General features: G+C 37.1%; 2 protein-coding genes across 5 annotated transcripts in view; both read right to left on the bottom strand.

The window, feature by feature from the left end:
* Positions 1-678: 678 nt before the first annotated feature.
* Positions 679-5,014, bottom strand: spry1 (sprouty homolog 1, antagonist of FGF signaling (Drosophila)). 3 transcript variants are annotated; one of them, XM_039751225.1, is made up of 2 exons: positions 4,455-5,014; positions 679-1,747 (listed from the first exon to the last, which is right to left on the bottom strand). In XM_039751225.1, the coding sequence occupies exon 2, from the start codon at positions 1,690-1,692 to the stop codon at positions 727-729; it is 966 nt and encodes a 321-aa protein (XP_039607159.1). In that variant the 5' UTR covers positions 1,693-1,747; positions 4,455-5,014; the 3' UTR covers positions 679-726. The 3 variants fall into 3 exon arrangements, with proteins under 3 accessions (XP_039607159.1, XP_039607160.1, XP_039607161.1); XM_039751226.1 differs by lacking the exon at positions 4,455-5,014 and adding an exon at positions 3,808-4,099; XM_039751227.1 differs by lacking the exon at positions 4,455-5,014 and adding an exon at positions 3,161-3,252.
* Positions 5,015-7,719: 2,705 nt separating this feature from the next.
* Positions 7,720-22,860, bottom strand: part of spata5 (spermatogenesis associated 5) — a 389,131-nt gene continuing 373,990 nt past the window's right edge. For both annotated transcript variants that reach the window (XM_039751220.1, XM_039751221.1), the window contains exon 16: positions 7,720-8,633. In XM_039751220.1, coding sequence (XP_039607154.1) covers positions 8,457-8,633 — 177 coding nt within the window. In that variant the 3' untranslated portion in view covers positions 7,720-8,456. The remainder of the gene's footprint in view (positions 8,634-22,860) is intronic.

The following is a 22,860-nucleotide window of genomic DNA, read 5'->3' on the forward strand; positions in this document are numbered from 1 at the left end:
ATTATAGTTAACATATGAATTCTTTTGTGCCACCCTTTAATTTTTCAGTAAGTATTGATATTTTGTTATATTCAGACATGAGTAAAATTTCACAACAGTCTTTTGTAATAAATATCATAAAATAATAGAGCTTCACGTAATAAATATTCTTTACAAACAAAAATGTTTTAACAGACATTTTTTTAAAAAATAGTCAGAATTCAACTTTGCCATTTTTACAATAAATTTACAAAACACAAATGCCATAACCGTGGCTCTTAAAAGATAAAAGGTGAAAGTTTTAGACAATGGGAAGGAAAACCAACTCTGAACACATAAATAAAAATAAAAAAGTTAAAGATTGCTGGGAGGAAATTAGCCACGTAACATTTCACACTTCTAAGCAAAAGTTCAGAAGCTTATGGTAGAAAATTGGTAACAGCTACATAGTTGCCTAGACATATCTTCACAGGTTTAGCAATAAGTCAGTCATATCTGAAATCATAAGCATATGACCAACTGCAACTGCCCTCCTGCCCAAACTCAAAGAAGAACTTTACAATGCATATCAGTGAAGCTATAGACAACACAACAATGTAAGGCAAACACTGGCTTGTAAAACAAGAAGGGCTCAGAGACAACAAAGTGGTATCATACTCCATATTTGTTGCAAAAAAAAAAAGAGAGAGAGGGTGTGTGTTGGGGGGGTGGGGTGTTGGTTAGCCAAGTCTCTTCCTGTAACCATAATCAAGAAGGCTTGCTCTGTAATCTGCTGGGGCAGCTCTCCAGTTTGCAGTAGACAGTGTTGGAGTTCTTGCAACGGCAGCCGGGCCGATTTACCCGATCATAGCAGCCTTGGCATGCTTTAACACAGCACTTAGCTGGAGGATAGCAGATCAAACAAGGCAGCACCAGAGACATTAATCCCATGCACATGAACCTAGAGCAGCAGTGAGACTGGGAGAGAGAGCAAGGATTGTCTGCACACGAGTCCCCTTCATCATCATTTGAGCAGTGGTAAAAAATCCCTTTTACTAAACACATGCAGGTGCCATATTCCACCATGCTTTCAGCTGAACATAAGCACTGCCGGTTACAAGTCAAGCAAGCAGGCAGGGTCCTGGGTGCAGTGCACTCCCCACATTTGCACTTTCCACACTGTTCACAGATAAACTGGTGCTTTGTGATATCCTCTTTCCCAGGAATTTTAAGCATGTCCTCTTTCAAAGCTGAAGACTTTGGCTGTGTCCGCACGGCCTTATCTGGTCTGTATCCAGAGCTGGGCCTTGTTGGTGGGGATCGTCCCAGGAGTCCCTGCTCTGAAGAAGCACTACTGTTACTGCCTGAGCTTGCTGCACTGCCTGTGCTTGTGGATCGGCTCAGGGTAGGTGCTCGAATGCCATATGTTGGGCCCATATGTCCAGCTTGGGTAGAAGCACGATGTTCATAGTTGTTATTCACATTAATCAGTATTATTTCATGAGTTCTTTCGTGCTTTTCTGCCCTCTGTACTGTCCTTGGAGTGGACTTTCGCACCACAGAAGGTCCCTCCGTATATTCATTGTTTGAGCGGATAGCTTTAATTTGCTCCAAGGAAAGAATGGCTGTGTGTTGAAGGTCCCTTTCATAATCAAATCTCTGCCTGCTGTCTAAGGAAGGCTGCTGGATCACAACTAAAGAACCGCCGCTGCCATGCTGACTTTGGGGCTCCATCTGAGGTGATCACAACTACCGACATTCACTGTGGAATTGGCATGCATCGGAGATCCTATACAGAAGAAGCAGAAAAAAAAAAAAAATGTAAAAAAAAAAAAAAAAAGTCTTAAAAAAAAAAAACATTGCTAAACATCTGACATGACATGCATCAGGAAAAGTGTTCACTGGTAAAACACTACTTCAAAAAGTTTAAGTAAAACTTGCTTTGAAAATAATATGCTTATACATACTTTTGAAATATAATATTTTTATGATTCTAAAACAATAAAAAACAATATGATTAATAAGGTCTTGAAACAGGCCTGCATTTTTGCGGACAAAGTTCCACAATTGCATGCACTGTTGTCTTTAAAGGAAAACTCCAGTATCAAACAAGTTCAAGCTAACAAAACTAATGTCACCTGGAGGATGGAAAGAATTGGTTTTGAAGGAATATGACACATTTAACCACTCAATGGGCCCAACAACAACAACTTACATTTAAGAATAAGGTTCCTGGAATGTATGAGAATTGACTCTCTTTCATACCAACGAACCTCTGAAGAACTTTATTGGTCTTTAATACTCTTGTAAAATTGACATGGCTCAGAAAGGACTCCACGTTTCTGGTTTTAATTAATATAAACATATAATTACTGCATGTATTTCACATTTTACAAAGTACTGGAAAAAACAAGCTACTTAAAATGCAAACTGAACAATAAAAAATCCAAAACAAATTCCATACACTGTGCAAGTAAAAACAGGAGAAGGGGGAAATCGTTAATGCGTTGTGTTCCTATGTTCATTTTCTAGCATTCTCCGTTTTGTCTTGGCTTTAATTCATGCAGACAAAAACCTCTAAACCTTATATGAAAAAAAGAAATACACAGAGCTACTCTCTAAATCAACATTTGCGATTTTTTCCAATTTCAAATATACATTTTATATTAAAATGAACGATTGGTGTTAATCCTTTTGAGATAAATCACTTGTTTCCCCCAACTACATTGAGTGCACGGGCAGAGCTCTGAAGTCCTACAATTTGGAAAGAATTCCCTAACGATATTCCGCCTGTTCTGCACGATCCGAAAACCTCTCTTTAAAACCTTAAGAATGTAATAATTTCTGTTTCTCAATTAAATATAAAAGTATACCGCTTTGGGGAAAAAAACTCCCATCACTTGCCGAGCGTGCGATTTAAGAAAACTGCGGAAACTGTCGCTAGCTCTAAAGGGATTAGATGTTTTGATGCGTATTAGGCTGACTGGTTTACTTTGGGGGTGAGAATGTTCTTCTTGAGCAGCACATCAAGATAAGCTACACACGTGGATATGCATCTACTTACTGGGTTTATCCAAAAACTGACAGGCGTGAAACCCTTCTAAAGACGAGAACGCGGAGAAAACGCGACAAATGCAGTAATACAAGCAACGCATGAAATTAAACATTTTAATTTGTTAAGGCAGCTCAATACCAGACTTACGTTGGTCGATCTCAAAGCCGTCACCAACATGGCTGAGGTCTTCCCCAGACCAGCCACAGTCTTTCCGTTTTTACCGCACACTCCCTGGCTTCGGCCCTCCGAGCCCTTCCCGCCGAATGCCCCAGTCGGCTGTTGATCTAGTCCAACAGGTAGCGTGTGCGCCGTGACAGCAAAGGGTTAAACGAAGGGCGCGCAAAAACAGGTGAGCGGGCGAGTCTCGCGGCGACGCCGGCGGCTACGGAGGGACACGCGAGCGAGCACCTGGGGAGTGGATGGGGCACAAGCTCGTTACCATCACTTTCTGCCTTGGCAAGCGATTATTCAGCAGCAAAGGTCAGCACTCCGGAAGGATGCATCGCAACAGAGTAAGAAATGCCCTTAGAGAATGGGAACAAGGTACTGAAAAAATGCTAGTGCCACGTTAGGGTCCGAAACTAGCCTTCTAGCGGACTCGATCCGTGCACGACCTGTTCAAAAGGGGAAGGCAGTACGGAATTAAAACGAAGTAAGGATGCAGACGATCGCATCAACGCGTTCGGGCAACACAAAACTGAAGAGACACTAACTAATACATTAAGGTTGGTTAAGAGGTAAAGCTTTCAACTTGCTCGCATGCAGACAGGAGAAAGCAAGGGAGTACAGCTTACCTTATGCGTGACATCTGCGACCAAGAAATTAAGCCCTCTAAGCGTACCAAATCTTCAAACTGCCTTATGTGCGATTGGTACAAAATTCGCCTTACTTTACTTTTGTAAAAGGTTGATACGAATTTATCGAAGTGCGCCAGTCTCTCCAAAAGAGGACACCTCAGAAAATACACGCGACTTTCTCCGTATTAATATTTTTTGTACATATCCCCCCTCCTCAACAGCTTCAGCACGGCATCACGTTTCACCTATGCTAAAATGGTGGAGCTGCGCCCCTCTGTGATCACGATTAATAAACAGGTCCAGTGGACGCAGGCGGAGAGGGGAAAAGTTATGAATGAAAACAAGAGCCAAAACAGGGAGGCTGGGTCTGAAAAGTTGGCGAGTTACCGCAGGAGGGCGGCCTTTTTATAACGTCTCACGTCTCTTATCTGTCCAATGTATGTGTACGTGTTTAGATGTGCAGGTTTGCTTGCGTTTTCAAGAACAAATACACTGATTGAGACTAATAATAATATGTCGAATGCAGTCTCAAATACCGCAACATATTGGTAATTTAAAGAGCTTACAGTCTCTTTTGGCGCAGCCCTGTCAGATCATGATCTGCACCGAGACTCATAAACCGAGCAAAAAGAAGTAAGGCTTACCTATTTGCCACCTTCCATGACGCGAAAATCCATTGGCCGATGTACCGAGTATTATCCAGCCCAGAAAAGTGCCTTCACGCATTAAAAAAAAATCAAAGCGTTTTCAAAACAAAATGATGACTGTACATCCAACTGAAGGAACCAATTTCCACTTTGTTCCAATATATCATTCACAAAAATCTTTCAGAGCAAATCGCTCAGCTGGGTTAAATCCACGTTATTTTCCCCCAGTGCGACAACAGGCACTCTTTTGGAAGTCCAGCTCAAAATCTGAGATCGCAGGAGATTAGCGGCTAGCAAAAAAAATAAAATAACCGTTTGCTCTTACTTGTAAAAACGACACGCGTTGACATATAAGTCAGACATAAATACATCCAAGTTTGGGCTTCAGCCGTTAGGTCGTATAAAGTTTAAAGCCGAGACAATCGAATCTCAGGCGGATCGTTGTTTTTACTACGGTTCTTGCTGCAGCCTGCCTCCAAGCTTTGCACCTCCTCCTCGCGGCTCTGTATAGAACACTGAATGAATGAGAACCTCGACCTTTGTGTTTGTTCGCGTCTTATCTTCCCATTGGCTGCTACACGTACTGAAAAAGGATATATCGCATCCGCTCGCCCCCAATTGGACACGTGAGAAAGAGAAGGCGGAGTTGGGCAGGAGGTGGTGGCTGGGGAAATAGTGATTCATTAAGGTGGATTTTCTCTATTAGGTAACGGTGTAAGAGCGTTTCGCGGACTGCGTAATTCCGTTACAATTGTGCCTTATATTTGAAAAAACAGACACAGTTAATGTAGTTAAATGACCAGACAGGCGACACAGATAATAGTATATGCATGTTATTTTCAACGACGCATTCACGTGTGTCTATAATTCTGATGACGAGAACCAGGTATGGGAAAGTTTACTATTGTGCTTACTTTTAAAAACAATTGCAGTTAACTAAAATGTGTTGAAACATGTTTGTGTCCCGTTTAGGACACAACAGTCCGAATTTAATCAAGCACTGTCTAGTTAACTTTCTCACACCTGACACCCCAGGGTCTTTCCAGGAATACGGTTGCGGATGTGCGTTGGGAAACTCTGTAACCACCTTAAAAGCCGCTGCTGCGACTGTGGAAAACAAAAAGATGGCCCCATTCAGTCCTCGTCTGTCTGGTTTGATTGGTGTCGAGGATGCATTACATCCGGATCCATTAGAATGGGAAGTTCAGTACAAAGTCAGTCACTTCTATTCATATGGTAAACGAGGGGATATTTGCGCTTTATCCTAGCGCTACTTGTAACCAGAATACTGAACCTTTCAGAAGTCAAGCAGGGAAGTGTAAAACATATTTGTGTAATAATTTTGAGTATAATTATTTCGACACCCTGAATTAAGTTAAATCCTTTTAAAACAAATTTGTTCTGGTTGTATTGAATAGTATAACAAAATCTAATAAACGCCGTTCAAAATGTGACATTGTTGATACGACTGCAAATTGTTACTTTAATGAAGGTAGCTTCCATTAGACTCCGAGGTACAATTTATATAGATCTGTAAAGACGACTCTCTCTCTCTCTCTATATATATATATATATATATATATATATATATATATATATATATATATACATACACGAAATGGTCAGCGCTAAATTAGGCTGCCACAGGAAATCGCCCATTCATTATTATAATTAGCGATTTTATCACTCGTCTCTAGACTAATGATAAGTAGTCGCTTGTATGACTTCCTTCCACCAGCAATTGTTTGAATGTATTCACTTGGCCTAAGATTATGTGTAAATAAAATGGAATAAATGTCGCACGCATTTTAAACGCATACATTTTAGTATGCTGTGTGCATATTGCATAAAATAGGTTTGCACCCCAGAAGAAAGAAAGAGAGAGAGAGAGAAATAAAAAACAAAATCCTAAAAAACAAAACATCTCAAGTTAAACACACATCAAGGAAAGCTACGTTAATTAATGACCCGGTGAAGTAAAACCAGATGAAGTCCTAGGGCTGTTCCGTTTAGATTCACTAGCACTGATTTCCAGATGTGAACAACCCGCTTATCGTGCGACTTTACAGAAGACTTTTATCACACTTTGTTAAAAAAAATCCAATAATGATGTAATCATTTTCATAAATCACGAAACTTGCAAGTTACTTGAACATACTAATCTTTAAAAAATGCTTCAATTTACGGTTAAGTGGGCTTATGTGTTTGTGTGTGCAAATGTATATTTTTAAATAACGGCTTTGAAAATGCCCTTACTAATTTACAATCAATCAAATCTTATTTTTTCCATCTTTGCACAGTCTATTGCAATTATAAGATTAATAAATTGGGTATAACCCGGTCATATTCGTTTTAAATAGTGCTTTGGGTGAGGATGGATATTTTTGTATATCCTTATAGTAAGTTTAAACTCGGCGATACTTTTCTAACATTTTAGCGTTATTCCGCTCAATTTTTTGATCGGGGTCTACTGCACGATGCTTCGAGCACATTTAATGAATACCGACAGCCCAAAATTCTACCAAAGAAAACAATTTATTTCAGCTAAATGCAAGTCAAATATTGTCTTTAAATTCTAAAGAACATACTAAGCTTACCCGTTAACGGTTAAATATTAACCACGAACCTAGAAACCTCATCTATTCAAATGGATTAAATACTGAACACCATTTAAAATTCCACGTGAAACAATCAATACAACCTACTTAAATGCACGTGCGACACTTTACCTTCATGTAACATTTGCACAGCGTATGCCCGCATGGACTGACAGATAACTGTGGTACGCACACTAGCAAAAAACCAGGTAAACCCCGACATATTATGACATTTTAATATGTATAAAACGCATTATTGAAAGATGTGCCGTTAAAACCCTGGTAAGAAGTTTAGGATGTTACCAGACGTACCTACAAGTCTCCTGGGAAAAACGTCATTTTTTGTTAATCCATCCATCCATCTATTTTCTAACCCGCTTATTCAGTTTCCAGAACATTCAGGCGTCACTGAACATAAGTCAGGGACCAGCCCTGGACGGAGAATGCGTGAAAATATTATTATTCAACGATTATATTAGTAAAAAGTCAGGAAATCCCTCCCCTATAAAACAGAACGAAAAAAGTTGAAGCATTTTTCAAGCCATTAAATTCATATAATTTTTATTGTCAAAGACACAATCATAAAGTATTCCAAACATAAAGACACAGACAGTAGCACGCTATTAGGAAAATTTAAGTGCTTTAAAATTTACGCACACTTTGAAACAGTGACATGTACCGTGAAGTAGTGTCCTTTATCAGAGTCCTTTGAATAGAAAGACTGTCAGGTAAGGCATATCACATGCTGTCACACCCCTAAACTGTAATTCCTATGTAAAGCAAGACAGCTGCATTGAAGCATGTTCCATGTGCAGTGTTATAGCCCATTATTCAGATCCAGTTTTATAGGACTTGCAGCCTTTCAGTCACAGATAACATACAATGAAGAAAAAAAGAACAAAACACAATTAAAGTTTCATATTTTTTAATGTAAAACGTTTTAATATTTTTCAAACATATAAAACAAATCATTTTGTTCACAAGGATGTAAAGCAACTCATTGATCTATTAGTGAAAAAGGCACTCCAATAAAACCTTAACAACCACTCACTGATCAAAAAAAGCCTGTATTTAAACATTTCATATCTGACACTTGATAGTAACTAGCAAGACCTGTAATACTGCAGAATTTCACATGGCTTTCAATTACACAGAATTTTTATTGACAACAAATGTAATTATTTAATTGAAATCTGAAATGCACTTACATGTACGTAAATGTGTCATATTACAGTAACTGCGTTCTCTCTGTTTGGTAAATGGTTATAGTACTGCTTAGTGAGTGATAAGCTGCTAACTTTATGTACAATTTTGAACAGCTAAAGAATGACCAGTACTTGCCAAATCATCAGCGCCAGGATCCATTTGAATGTTAGTATTAAACATAAGGAATTTTACGATATCAGAGTGCATGTAAACCACTTTCACTTGCATATGTGTTGTAAAACTGAATGAGGGAATCTGGGATTCTTGGAGCCACAATTTCTAAGGCATGATGAAAATGTTTTGCTAGGATAGTTTTTGCTGCAATATTCTCCTGTAATGCCAGGAGGGCTGCTTCTCTACACACTGCTGTAATCTGGAAGAGAATAAAAATAGCAATTAGTCATTTTTAACATGGTTTGAAGATGATAAACAATATCTTTGGAGGGAGTGTCAAAATGCACACAACATTTATAAAATAAATCCAAAATAAATGACTTATTCTTCAAGGGTTCATTCTTCACTTATGCCCAAACCTTAAATGGGTGAAGCAGGTATACAAAACAGATAGGCAGAGTAATGGCTAAATCTACCCCAGCTACCACTTTTCCCAATTTATTGATATCACAGATTTCTCCAAAGCAATCCTTATTATGTAGATTATGGCTTCAATGTGTTTGGTTTCTTCAGCACTAGGAGTGTGTGTACAGCTATTAAACTGAGGCCCAGTTAACATTCTTGAAAGTCCATATCACATAATGTAGATTCACATTTAAAATGTACGTACACTATGAATATGCAATCCTTTTGAGTATACATTTTTGATATTCCTTATATACTGTAATTTCTGCTTCATTTTCAAATGTGAGTTTTTCCAAAGGTCTTAGGAAAAATGCTTTAGACAAAAATATGGTTGTAAGAACAACTTAAAAAATGTAGCATTTGTGAGGGAGTTGTACAATTATTTTGTCAGTCTGCCCCCTACTGGCAAGCAACAGTAGTATTGTCAATTCAGCAATTTAATTTTATAGGTGTAGTTAAATATCTACACAGTGCACAACATATCATCCATATTTGAGCTGCCTCCATGTGAGGGTTGCAGGAAACCAGTACTTATTCCAGTATCATTTAGAACTTCTTAGAGACCTTTGTTAGATGTGACAGCAGTCTATCACGGAGGACACTAATGCACACACTAACTTTCACACATTGAGCCAATTTAGTTTGGCAAAGTAAAATAACATGTCTATTTGAGATTTAGGAAATTGTCAGACTACATGGAAATACTTGCACATGCATACTGAGAACAGGCAGGCAGTGACTGGACCAGGATTAATGCATGACTGGTTGAATTCATGCAGCAATTAAGGGTACATTTTTATTAACAAACAAATATATTTCATCCTATTAATAGGCCCAATTGCTCTCATCTCCTTGCTTTGTTTTAATATCCTACTAGAAATTAGGGAAAATGTTTTAAACATTTTTAGTCTTCCCTTGCGTCAAACAGAGGAAGTTTCTCTGCCCTGTTGTACCTGTTTTTGAGCAAGGACTGTTATAACTGTGATTCTTTTTTTTAACAATGGTTGTTTGTTCATTGACGGTTGTAACCAACCTTTGTTCCAATCAAATATGAGATCATTGCCAGTCCACAGCATTAGTTACTTGATTCAGTTTAGAGGTTTTTTTTTTGTGGCCTTAAAGTTTTAGGATAATCCACTTTACATTTCAGACATTATGCGATAATGTGCTATACAGCTAATAAAAATTCTATCATCAGGCATGTGCATATAATGAATCATAATAACCATTTATTATTTGTCTACTGATTACATAGAGAAGTTACTGTTAATGATTTACTTGCATTTTATTACTGTCATATCTAACAACAAACTGCTGATATTCATGATAGAAATTAGAGAATCTGAACAGTTTACCTTTAAGCGTTCTACAGAATTGTTAAATCTTTGAAATATTAACTTACCACTGTGATAACATGACATTAGATCTTTCAGCTCTCTTGATGGCCATATAGGCCAATTAAAGAGACATACATCCCACTGCAGTTAACACAAAATAAGGTGGTAAAGTGGTGATGCTTTGCTATTTATAATATTTTTTTTTTACTAATGACAGATAAGCTGTAGCTATATACTGTATATGCAAATCCTGTGCTGGACTCTTTCCCGACTGGGATGCTGTAATGGAAGGCCAGTGCGGAAGGTGGCATACACCTACACTGATCGGCCACAACATTAAAACCACTGACAGTTGAAAGTGGATAACATTGATTATTTTGTGAAAATGAAACCTGTCAAGGGGTATGATGCATTAAGGCAGCAAGTGAACAGTCAGTTCTTGAAGGTGATGTGTTTGGAAGCAGGAAAAATGGGCAAGCATAAGGATTTAACTGACATGACGAGAGCCAAATTTGCGATGGCTAGATGACTGGGTCAGAGGATCTCCAAAACGGTGCTCCCAGAATGCAGTGGTTAGCACTTAACAAAAGTGTTCCAAGGAAGAGCAACCAGTGAACTGGAAACAATGAGTTTGGAGGCATTTTATTGGAAATTGAGCAGATAAGATGTTTCTATACACTTCAGATTTTATTGTGCAACTGCTGTTAGCAGTTACATCATAAATGAAGACAATGTTTGCCAGTACCTGTGGCAGCCATGCATGCCCAAGCCATAACATCCTCACCACCATGTTTAACAGATAGATTGGTATTATTTGAATCTTGGGCAATTCCTTTTCATCTCCACACTTTGTGTTTGCTATCAATTTAATAAAGGTTACTCTTTGTCTCGTCTGTCCAAAAGACCTTTTTCCAGAATTCTGCAGGGTCTTTAATGTTTGTAACCCAGTCGCTGGCTTTATTTATGTGAACGTCTGCATCACAAAACTAAGTAATAGTGTACAAATTATAAACATAACATGCACTGCTAGTGAAATATAGAAAGACAATAAATTAGCTGAAAAACATCTATTTAGTGTGACTCAGTTAATAGTATGTGTCTGTAAAGCAATTTTAAAACTAGTAAAAGAGCCATACCATATGTTGTCAAGCTGACAAATCCTGGTCATCAGCACTAAGCACATCCCTCTGTAGAGCAACATGTTTTAAAGTTCTATTTCTTTTAGATTGCTCTCAATCCTCAAGCATCCAGATAAAAGGCACGAGAAACATAAATTAAGCATACCAGCTCAGAATGAACCCACTTCTTGCCTTCCGAAGTGTGACATTTTTTGTAATCAGTATGTAAAATTAAACATGTCACTGTTAAACAAAGCTGGCTGTCTTGGGTGGGCAGGTGCAAGCCAGATGTCAGGAAATGGTTTTTCCTTGTAACACGGCGTAGAATGAAGGGGGAAAAAAAGATCCTGTAAATATCATAGTTACTTTATTTACACTAAAGCCTTTGCCTTTAAGCAGGATGTTGAGATTATTGACTTTGGTTTGAGCGGAAGAGAACAAATGAGATCTTGCGAATATTTTATTGCTTGAAATATAAAATGAAGATGGTTGCTTTGTGTTTTTCTTCACTGAATGCCTTCATGAAGAAGTTTTATTGATTACCAGTACTTTGACTAAGATGGCATAGAACTTTAATTTTGTATTTCATTAGTAAGGGCACGGTAAGTTTGTTTTTGTAGAGGTTGCTTGTCACTTTTAAATAATTTCCATAAAAGTCATACTATATCATAAATCTGGTATAACAAAACATATTGATTTGAAAAGAATTTGGATGTATGCTGCAAACAGTGCAATAATTAACCTACAACTTTATTTTCAAAAATATGTGTACATGCTAATTATTTTCTCAGTTTTTCTAATAATAATAATAAACTGTATAAATGGTATTACTCCTCCTGAATGGAATGTACCTCACATAATAGTAAAAATAAGAAAAGTGCAGAGTTTTTACTCACTGAGCTCTAAAGCCAGAAACGGAATGTCTGCTCTGGTCACAAGCTTAATAAATTAGCAAGCTAGATTCTGCAGCTGAACTGAGTTATGCACCATTTTATTACAATAGCAAATTTGCTCTTTGCCACATTCATAAATCATTTCAACAATCAATTATATACATCACTGACATTGTCAGGCAGTGTTTGTTCCATTTAGCCAATATTCTTGCCCCATACCCACCACCCCTCCCAAAACGTGGGTACACCTTTATGAAGTGCTTAATCTTATTTTATGCCACGTCCTGAAAGATTAAGAAAAATTATACTTTATATATTTTAAGACTGTAAAGAAAAGAAAAAAATACAATCAAGGAAGAAATTTAAAAGTGTGCCAGATGTATTAGTGAAGCAATTCACCCCATCTGCAAAACGGATTTACACTTGTGAGTGAGTATTCAATTCCACTTTCCATTTTTATGTGTATTTTCTGTAAATATTTAACATTTTACTATGATTAAACACAAATTGACATTTTATGGTTATTTTAATTAGCAAAATGTGCACATTATAGTTTAAAAGAAAATAAAATATTGCACATGGATACTTTTATTTGCCACCAGATGCCCTACAGCTGAACAGAGTAATAAAGTGAGTTCTTTTTTTAACTCAGGTTTTTGTTTGCCCACATTTATCCTAGACAGCTGCTTCTTTATACAGAGTTAAACACATTATGCAGTTTACTATGACATTTTTAGCATTATATTAGCTGAGTATTCTATCCACATGTGGGGTATATACATACAGTAACAGACACGTATGGCATACATACATTTAAAAATAAGGCAGCCAAAAACGCAGTGCTCTTTTTCTGGATATTTTGATTTGGTAAGATGTTTTAATTAACATCCCCTTGCTGGGAGTGTTTTTTGACCATAGCTACAACAACACTACAAAAAAGTTGTTACACATAATATTTTATCAATTTACAAAACAATTTTTTAACATAACATCTGATATTACTTGACATTTACTAAGACAAAGGGCAGCATACCTGCTTATATGTTGGCCCTCAAAAGTGCAATTACTATTCACTTTGAAATTTCTCTTTGTCTGCCCTTACATCCATCAATTATCTAATTCACTTTCCCTGTACATGTACAGCATGTTTGTGGCCTTTTTCCTACCCCTATGAAACACATTGAGTATTTAAGTTTTTGAGGCTATAATATACATCAATAAAAATGTATTCATTTAAACGTCAACAAACTGACATAGATCCCCACTTAATCAATCTTGGTCAAAATAGGCAGACATGGGGAGAATGTGAAAATTACACACAAACTGGGGTAACTGAACTGCAATTCTAGACTGTGAGGCAGCACCACAAACAGATGTACCCCTTTCCTACTTATTTTACATATTAGCCAAGATATCAGCAAAAATGTTGTATGACAACAAACACATAGGCATCTCCAATTATCTAGTTAGGTAGAGAACATTTTCTCCATGGACATCACCAAGTGACAGCATATAACATACTTTTTTAAAATTTTTTACACCAGCTTTTTGCCATGCTGTTTATGAGATGCTATAAAATGACGCAAGACTGTTTCCTCCACAGAAATAAAAATAAGAGTGGGTGGCTTCCAAACTCATTTAGTTAGTGCTGAAGCATCACCCCTCCAGGAAATAACTTGCATTTCCAATGCTGGTCAGTATGGAATTTTAACATTGCTCTTATGAATTCTGGTGTTTAATTAACATCACAAAGACATTACATTAATGGATGACTTTAAATTTTCCTAAAATTGACTGAGTGGTCTTAAGTTAAAATATAAAAAGAACCACGCATGTAATGAGTGATACTTTGAGCCTAAACAAGTTTCAGCCTTCTGGCAAAGGCAACCAGATTTTCAGCTAAAATTTTCTGGTACTAAATGGAATTCATTATACCACTAACCTTAACAAGAGCCCCTAGATACTGGCAGCAAAACAGCCCCAAAGCATCAAAAAGCCACCACCATATTTTACCATATGAGGTGCCGTTCTTTGTGTGCAGTCATTATTTTTTTGTCATTATTTTTTTCCCCCCCAAACCTAACGATTGTGTGGGTGTCCAAAAAGCTCAAGTTTTGTCATATCTGACCACAACACACAATTCCAGGTGTAACACCAATGTTGCTTGGCAGTGTTCAGGTGCTAGGATTTGTGTCTTGGACTTAGGAAGGGCTACTTTTGTGGAACATATCCAGAAAGCTTTTGGTTATGGAGGTGTTGTATCATTGTTGATTCTGAAATGATAAAATCCCAAGATTCAACTAAACTTTGCAGTTGTGAAACTGTGATCTTTGGGCTCTTCTTCACCTATCTTAGCATCCTCCTCACTGCTCGTGAGGGCAATATGCAGATGTGTTCCAAAAGTTCTATGCTTTACAAAGTTTTTTTTTTTTTTTAAAACCTCAGGCCCTGATTGTGCATATTAGTAATATCAAATCAGTACCTATTATGTTTTTGTAGCCATTGCCCAATTTGGGCAAATCTATGTTTTATTTTCTTCTTTAAGTTGAGACCTCTTTGGCTTCCACATCATATTTATACCCCGGTAAAACAGGAAATTGTCATAGACAAAAATAAAGTTCCTAGACACTAAAATCAATATCAAATATCAAAAAGCAATTTTCCCCAAAGGCATAAATTCTTTTGGTTTTATTTATAGTATTCTTGAAGGGTGTCAATAATTTTTCCACATGTTTTTAAAGGAATGAAATATTCTGAAGATGAAACAACACTTTTGATGGAATTATTTTTATTAATTGAATAATTAGCAATATCTCCAAGCATTTGAGAAAAATTAGAATCATTACATATAATATCTGTCATATTAATGTTTTTGCTCACTTTCTTCAGAGACGGGTCAATATTTCTGGGGTTAACTGTGTATGTACAATGCCATCGACATACATCTCACCCAGAGCTGGTTCCTTCCTTGACCATCCAGGATGGAGACACAAGATTATTGGTTCACAACACTTATTAGTTTAATAAACTGATCTTTTATATGCAGTACTCCATTAAAAATATCCTGAATGTGAAGATTGATATATTATGTGATTATTCTTAAAATATAGGGTATAAAAATAATGATGTTGAAAAGGATTACACAGGAAATACAAAATAAAAATGTAGAACAAATATCCACTATCTACACAACAGACATTTGACGTACAAGACTGTTATGCCTCACAATGACACTACCACTAAATATTGGTAATGATTACTGGGGAGGCACTGTTGAGCAAAAATGTCATGGATACTTCATTAAGAAGGTAAAATGAAACTTATTTGTGTAAATCCCATTAAACATAGTTTTTGTAAAAATATGAGGTATAATTATTATTGACAAATGATAATACAAAATAAAAAGTCAACACAATTTTTCCTTTATTTAAAAACCTGATGTACTAAAAATCTAGTATATTGTGTACTGGCAAAACATTAAAGCATGGTATAGCTGAAAACTGCACAAGTGAAATTCACCACTGTAACCTTAGTGATGTTCTTGTCACAAGTGTGACAGGGTACTCATTTCTTTTCCAGAAATTAAGCTAAATTTTCTTAGCTGACTAAATGTTAGAACCAATTTATTTTAGTGATTGGTCAAATATTTTAATTTATAAATGACACACACACACACAACAATATTATAATACCCTGGCAGCACTGCTTCACAGATCCAGAATGCGGAGTTTGAACCTCTGTCATTGTCCTTATGGTTTTCATGTCATCTTCATTTCTAGGTTAACTGTGTAATGTAAATAAACCCCTGTTGGGTCTGTGTGTACAAGTGGAATCTGTGAGGGACTGGTGGCATTCCCAGTGCTGTTCCCTGTCTTGCACCAAGTGTTATGGTGATAGGATGCAGGCCCCCAATCCTGAACCGGACTGAGCAGGATTGAGAATGTTATGTTACTGTAATATTCATGTAGCTGGCTGCCAGATTTGAAACATATTGTTAGGGTAATTTTATTTGCACACATTTGGCAGATTTTGAAAAATCTTGTCTTTATACTTTTTTGGGAAGCACAGCCCTTACAAAAAGAACAAACGAATCAGGACACAATGGGCTTGAATTTGAGTAAATGTGTATAAAACTCACGAATGTAGTGCAGAATCTTGCAGAAAAACAAACTAAAAAGAGGCTTTATACGGTTTTGCCAATCAAATACTTTACATTTGTTTAACATCATATCACATTATAAGTGTAGTGATATTTTAAAAAGTATTATATACCCTCTCAGCTTGTGCTCAATAAAAAGCACTATACAAAAGAAACTGAATTCATATCTACAAAGATGTTCAAGATATAAAAACAATTTCTGTAGTATCAAATTGTCCTGGCAACTTGTTAAACACTGTTAAATTATTACAATTTTCAATCTCCCTTACCCTGTGCCCAGTCAAAGACTATTCCACACACCATTCAGCTTGTCCATTTTTTGAATAACTCTGTAAGAATTACCAGTCTATTTCAAGCATCTATTGACATGTGAATAAAATGAAGGCACACATTTAAATTTAGGAATTCAACACAACAGTAAAAAGGATCACCTTATAACTTTACTGGGAAGAACCATGCAAATCCTCAAGATCTCTCTCTCTATAAAATGTTCTTCCCACATAACGTACTCAAAGACACCTTGTGTCACACCGTATCTTCAGCTACAGTATATCACCACACCTCCTCACCAGCTGAGCAGCTATCTATCACATGTATGGTTCTTGGAAGATGTGCAAGTGCTTCATGGGTATGGTCTTTAATGGACCTCTTAAACACCAACTGAAAGTTCTTTTGGCTACAGAGTACAGTGCTCTCACCATTTCATGATACAGTACATACTGTATTTGTGCCAGCATATGTAAAATTCTTCCTACTAAAGTAAAAATGTAAGTTGATTAGGGAAATCAATCAAATCTGTGCTGTTGTACACTGTTTTGTGGAATGTTACTGTTTAGGAAGAGTTGCCACGGTGTTACTTGATGCCAGCAACACAATTAAAATTGATCATCTGCAGATAAGAAATTGATTTATGGGATAATATCATCTTTGGAGTAAGACCTTTTTTGGGTGCATCTTTCATGTGCATTTACTCCGTGCTCTACCTTAACTATGGGTTTTATGCAGAGTTTGTTGCACTAAGCAGCAAGTAACTGGGTAACCTTTGTTTAGAATATTTTCAGAATATAAAACCGATATAACCCATCAAAGTGCTAGACTGTCCAGTGGTCTTTCCATTTTAATATATACATTTTCGTCAGAGATCGACCAAAAGAACCATGTAGCTCATTTAAAACTCATACCTCTTCATTAAGGGTTTATTTAAACATTTCAAGCTTTCTGTTTGAATATTGGTAATGCAAAAGTATGCAAATATCATACGCATAACAAAGTCTCTTCTGTGGTACTGAAAATGTTCATGTGCAACATGTCTTCCACCTATAGTGCAGATGCATCACACAGCTTAGCAGAGTAGCAGGTTAAAAAAAACCAAAACAAAACACATGGCTGCAGTGACTTTGCATCTAGCGGATACAAAAGAATATGTAGATACTTGCTATGACATGCCTGACAAGTAAATAACATCAACTGCAATTTTAATTCAGTAGCAACAGGGAACATATACAATAAAAATGGTTGCTAACTTTAACGGCATACAAACTGAATAGGGAGGAAAAAACTGCATTATGAACTACTATAAAACAACACGGATAGCTGGAGGTAATTTACTGGATTTTGCCATTTTTGGGAAATTTTTTCACAGTATTCTTAAGCTTCTGAAATACTGTATTTCTATCCTTTTGTGGTTTACTTACATTTCCACATTCTAGTCAGTTTGTGTTGATGAGCACACAGGGCTGTCACAGCTAGTACAATTTAATTGTTGAGCACATGATTGGCACTTTAGTTTTGGAATACTTATTTAAGTATAGATTTAATAATATCAATAGCTACCTCAAAAGAAAGCAGTATAAAAACTTACTTTTAACAATCACTTATTAAGAACCATTTATTATAGTCTGTTAAAACTCCATTACTTGCTTATGCTGATTTTCACATTCTTGTACAGCAAAGTAAATCTTGTCATTGCTAACTGAGGGACTAGTTAAGTCAGTGACCTCCATCATCCTCTGTTCAAATCTCTTTTAACATTACACACTGCATAATTTTATTTAATAAAGTGTAATTTTATTTCTTAATACTCATGCTGTATGGCTATTGTTCAAAGTGTTATTGTGGAGGATAAAATATGTGACATATCTTTGTACTTACAAACATAGCAAATACAAGCAAGGCTTATGTCAAGAATTTGGAATAGAAAATCTATGCACATTAATAAACATCTGCCATACTTGCAGCCCTCAATTGCTGTTTATGTATAATTTGTGCATTATGACAGTCACTAAACTTTAGCTCAGTTTTATTTAAAATTACTTGCAATTAGATTGGATTAAATAAACTTTATTAATCCCTTGGGGACATTCAATTATTATATTCTTTTATTTTAGGTCATTTTTTTCAACAATTATTCACATTTAATAAATTGGTGACATTACTTGAACTGCTGGCATGTTGCATTACATATAGTTTAGTTGGCTATACCAAGCAAACAAAATGTAGTATCAGGCGTCAGTGCTTGTCACAACACAACAAGTAAAATCTGTTGCATTTGTTGGGATGTAACATCTACATTACACCCCTAATTTCCAGATCGATGTTACTGGGTGTAACTACAGCATTTTTGAGTTTAAGCAGCTTCAGAGTACACTCTGAAAAGGCAATGCACCCTTACATTTTGATTATTTTTTTAAATTATATATGAGTAAGTATACAAGGGAAAATGCCCTTTTGTGCTAGATAGATAGATAGATAGATACTTTATTAATCCCAAGGGGAAATTTACATAATCCAGCAGCAGTATACTGATACAAAAAACACAATATTAAAGAGTAATAAAAATGCATGTAAAAACAGACAAAAACTTTGAATAATGTTAGCATTTACTCCCCCGGGTGGAAATGAAGAGTAGCATAGTATGGGGGAGGAACGATCTCCTCAGTCTGTCAGTGGAGCAAGACAGTGACAAAAGTCTGTCACTGAAGCTACTCCTCTGCCTGGAGATGACACTGTTAAGTGGATGCAGTGGATTTTTCATGATTGACAGGAGTTTGCTTAGCGCCCGTCGCTCTGCTACAGATCATAAACTGTGCAGCTTTATTCCTACAATACAGCCGGCCTTCTTAACAAGTTTGTCCAGGCGTGAGACGTCCTTCTTCTTTATGCTGCCTCCCCAGCACACCACCGCGTAGAAGAGGGCACTCGCCACAACCGTCTGGTAGAACATCTGCAGCATCTTATTGCAGATGTTGAAGGACGCCAACCTTCTAAGAAAGTATAGTTGGCTCTGACCTTTCTTACACAGAGCATCAGTATTGGCAGTCCAGTCCAATTTGTCATCCAGCTGCACTTCCAGGTATTTATAGTTCTGTACCCTCTGCACACAGTCACCTCTGATGATCATGGGGTCCATGAGGGGCCTGAGCCTCCTAAAATCCACCAGCAGTTCCTTGGTCTTGCTGGTGTTCAGGTGTAAGTGGTTTGAGTCACACCATTTAACAAAGTCTTTGATTAGCTTCTTGTACTCCTCCTCCTGCCCACTCCTGATGCAGCCCACAATAGTAGTGTCGTCAGGGAACTTTTGCACGTGGCAGGACTCTGAATCGTATTGGAAGTCCGATGTATATAGGCTGAACAGGACCGGAGAAAGTACAGTCCCCTGCGGCGCTCCTGTGTTGCTGACCACAATGTCAGACCTGCAGTTCCCAAGACGCACATTCTGAGGTCTGTCTATAAGATAGTCCACGATTCATGCCACCAGGTGTGAGTCTACTCCCATCTCAGTCAGCTTGTCCCTAAGGAGCAGAGGTTGGATGGTGCTGAAGGTTGTAGAGAAGTCCAAAAACATAATTCTTACAACACCACTACCTCTGTCCAGGTGGGAGAGGGATCGGTGTAGCATATAGATGATGGCATCCTCCACTCCCACCTTCTCCTGGTATGCGAACTGCAGAGGGTCGAGTGCGTGGCGGACCTGTGGCCTCAGGTGATGAAGCAGCAGCTGCTCCATGGTCTTCATCACATGTGACGTCAGAGCAACAGGCCGGAAGTCATTCAGCTCACTATGACGTGATACCTTTGGGACTGGGGTGATACAAGATGTTTTCCAAATCCTCGGGACTCTCCCCTGTTCCAGGCTCAGGTTGAAGATGCGCTGTAGAGGACTCCCTAGTTCCAACGCACAGGCCTTCAGCAGTTGTGGCGATACACCATCTGGACCCACTGCTTTGCTGGCACAAAGTCTCCTGGGCTCTCTGCTCACCTGTGCTGCTGTAATTGTGGGTGGGGATGTCCCACCTATGCTGGTAACAGCAGAAGGATGGTTACAAGATGAAGTACTCCGAGGTGAGAGTGGGTTAGGGTGCTATGTGACACAATTATAACTTTGACAATGTCTTGGTCTCTGCATCTTTGCCTAAGTTTAGACACAAATGAGAAAATCAATTTTTATTAATTCAGGCAGAAAACCTGTAGTTACATTTTGTCTTTCAATCTGTAGATAAAATCTTCTTGATGCGTTTTTACTTCCTTATTTAAATAACTCTGCACCGATCAGCCACAATATTAAAAGCACTGACAGGTGAAGTGAACAACATTGGTCATCCAGGTGAAGTGAACAACATTTGTCATCTCATTACAATGTCACCAGGAAAAATAGGCAAGAGTAATGATCTGAGCAATTTGTCAAGGGTCAAATTGAGATGGCTAGACAACCGGGTCAGAACATCTCCAAAATGACAGTTGATGGGCGTAGGGAGCGAAAGCTAGCACGTCTGGTCCGATCCCACAGAAGAGCTACAGAAGCACAAATTGCTGAAAAAATGAAAGGCCATTAGAGAAAGATGTTAGAACACACAGTATTTTGCAGCTTGCTGTGTAAGGGACTGTGTAGCAGCAGACTAGTCACAATGCACATGCTGAACCCTATCCACTGACAAAAGTGCCTACAATGGGCATGTGAGCATCTGAATTGGACCCCAAAGTAATGGAAGAAGGTGGTTTGATTGAATAACTTTTTCTTTTAGATCATGTGGATGGACAGGTTGTGTGTATATGTTTAACTTGTTTATCTGACTTCTTATGCTTATTTTCTATTTAGGTTTTGTCACCAAACGTATTGCCTGGTGAAAGCTATTTATTGTGTTCCATTTAAGTATGAAATTTATGTCCTTAACTTTAATGTTTTATACATTTAGTTTAATCAAATTCTCTTCACAGATTAAAATTCATTTGCATACTTTTCTCTTTTTGTAGGTAGTCACAAATAGTAATAATCATTTTGTCTCCTTCCATTTTAGTATTTCTACTGTTTGTCATTTTCAAAACTTCCTCTTAACTGATTAGTGATATTTATTTATTTCTCATATACAGTTCAGATTTTATCCACTACCTTTGAAAGTGCATATAATGGTGAGTCTTGATTTTTTGTAACCAATTAGCTCAACTGATGTTTGCTTTTGCACATGGAAGTAGGCAAATATTTATGCTCTAAATGACACAACTGGAGATAAATCTATGTAGTCCTCTTGTGGCCCTTCTACCATAAGACAAAGCTCGGAGACTTTCTTTATGTACAGTATATGACACAGCTGAGTAGTGTTTTGGAAATCTCATCAAACTTAGCATCAAAGCGCTTTATTTTCATGAACTTTTTGCATGCTGAACATACATTTATTTTTGAGATCTGAAGGTGAAATTTATTTTATTGAAAAGGTGCAGTGCATTATGCAGTAGCATATTTAGACTTAAAGCATAAGCATTATTAGCAAAAAAGTGATGAATCAGAACTTAAACCTAAATTATACTTTATTTAAAGTATAATTTAATAAACACTTTTACAAAACAGCAACAATTATGTGTCAGGTAAAATAATGCCAAAATAGCACCAATGATTCAGCTGCCAAGCAATTTCCCTAACCAAAATAAAAATATATAATAGTGAGACAGCCTATCATGTGGATTCCAGTTTCTGTTGTGTTGTAATTTTTTTTATTAATTTCAATGGCTTGCTGTTGAAAAGAATGTAATAATTCTTAGTACCAGTGAACTGAGGAGATTACACTGCACTTTTCAACAGTTTTCATTTTATTTCTGTAAAGTTCACAGCTTTGATTGTATGTTCTTTCCAACATCTGAAAATTAACTTAATGCAAGTACGTTTTTCTTGCTGTATGGAGTCTACTAGGTAGATCCATATATACTATAATCTGATAATAAACATCAATAAAATTAAGACATATTTAATTGATCAATCTTCTCTGCTGTGGCATGCAAATTAGGCAAATCTATTTAAGTGACTATTCATGAGGAAAACTTGATTATGGCTTACAGGACTAATCACATAGATTTGTTTTGTTGTTTTGGAAGAATGCCGGGGCAGTTTTAAGCATAATATGTTATTTCCACTGTGGTAAAAGAATATTATTCATTTATAGTGTCTGGTATTGACTAATGGTTCCAATAAGGTCTGTTGTGAAGGATTATATGTTATAAATATATGATAATGTACAGTCAGATA

Source organism: Polypterus senegalus, chromosome 4 (genome assembly GCF_016835505.1).
Source record: "Polypterus senegalus isolate Bchr_013 chromosome 4, ASM1683550v1, whole genome shotgun sequence".
Classification (NCBI taxonomy): domain Eukaryota; kingdom Metazoa; phylum Chordata; class Cladistia; order Polypteriformes; family Polypteridae; genus Polypterus; species Polypterus senegalus.

Coding starts and splice junctions, on each gene's coding strand:
- spry1 (XM_039751225.1), bottom strand. CDS start 1,692: ATGGAGCCCCAAAGTCAGCATGGCAGCGGCGGTTCTTTAGTTGTGATC.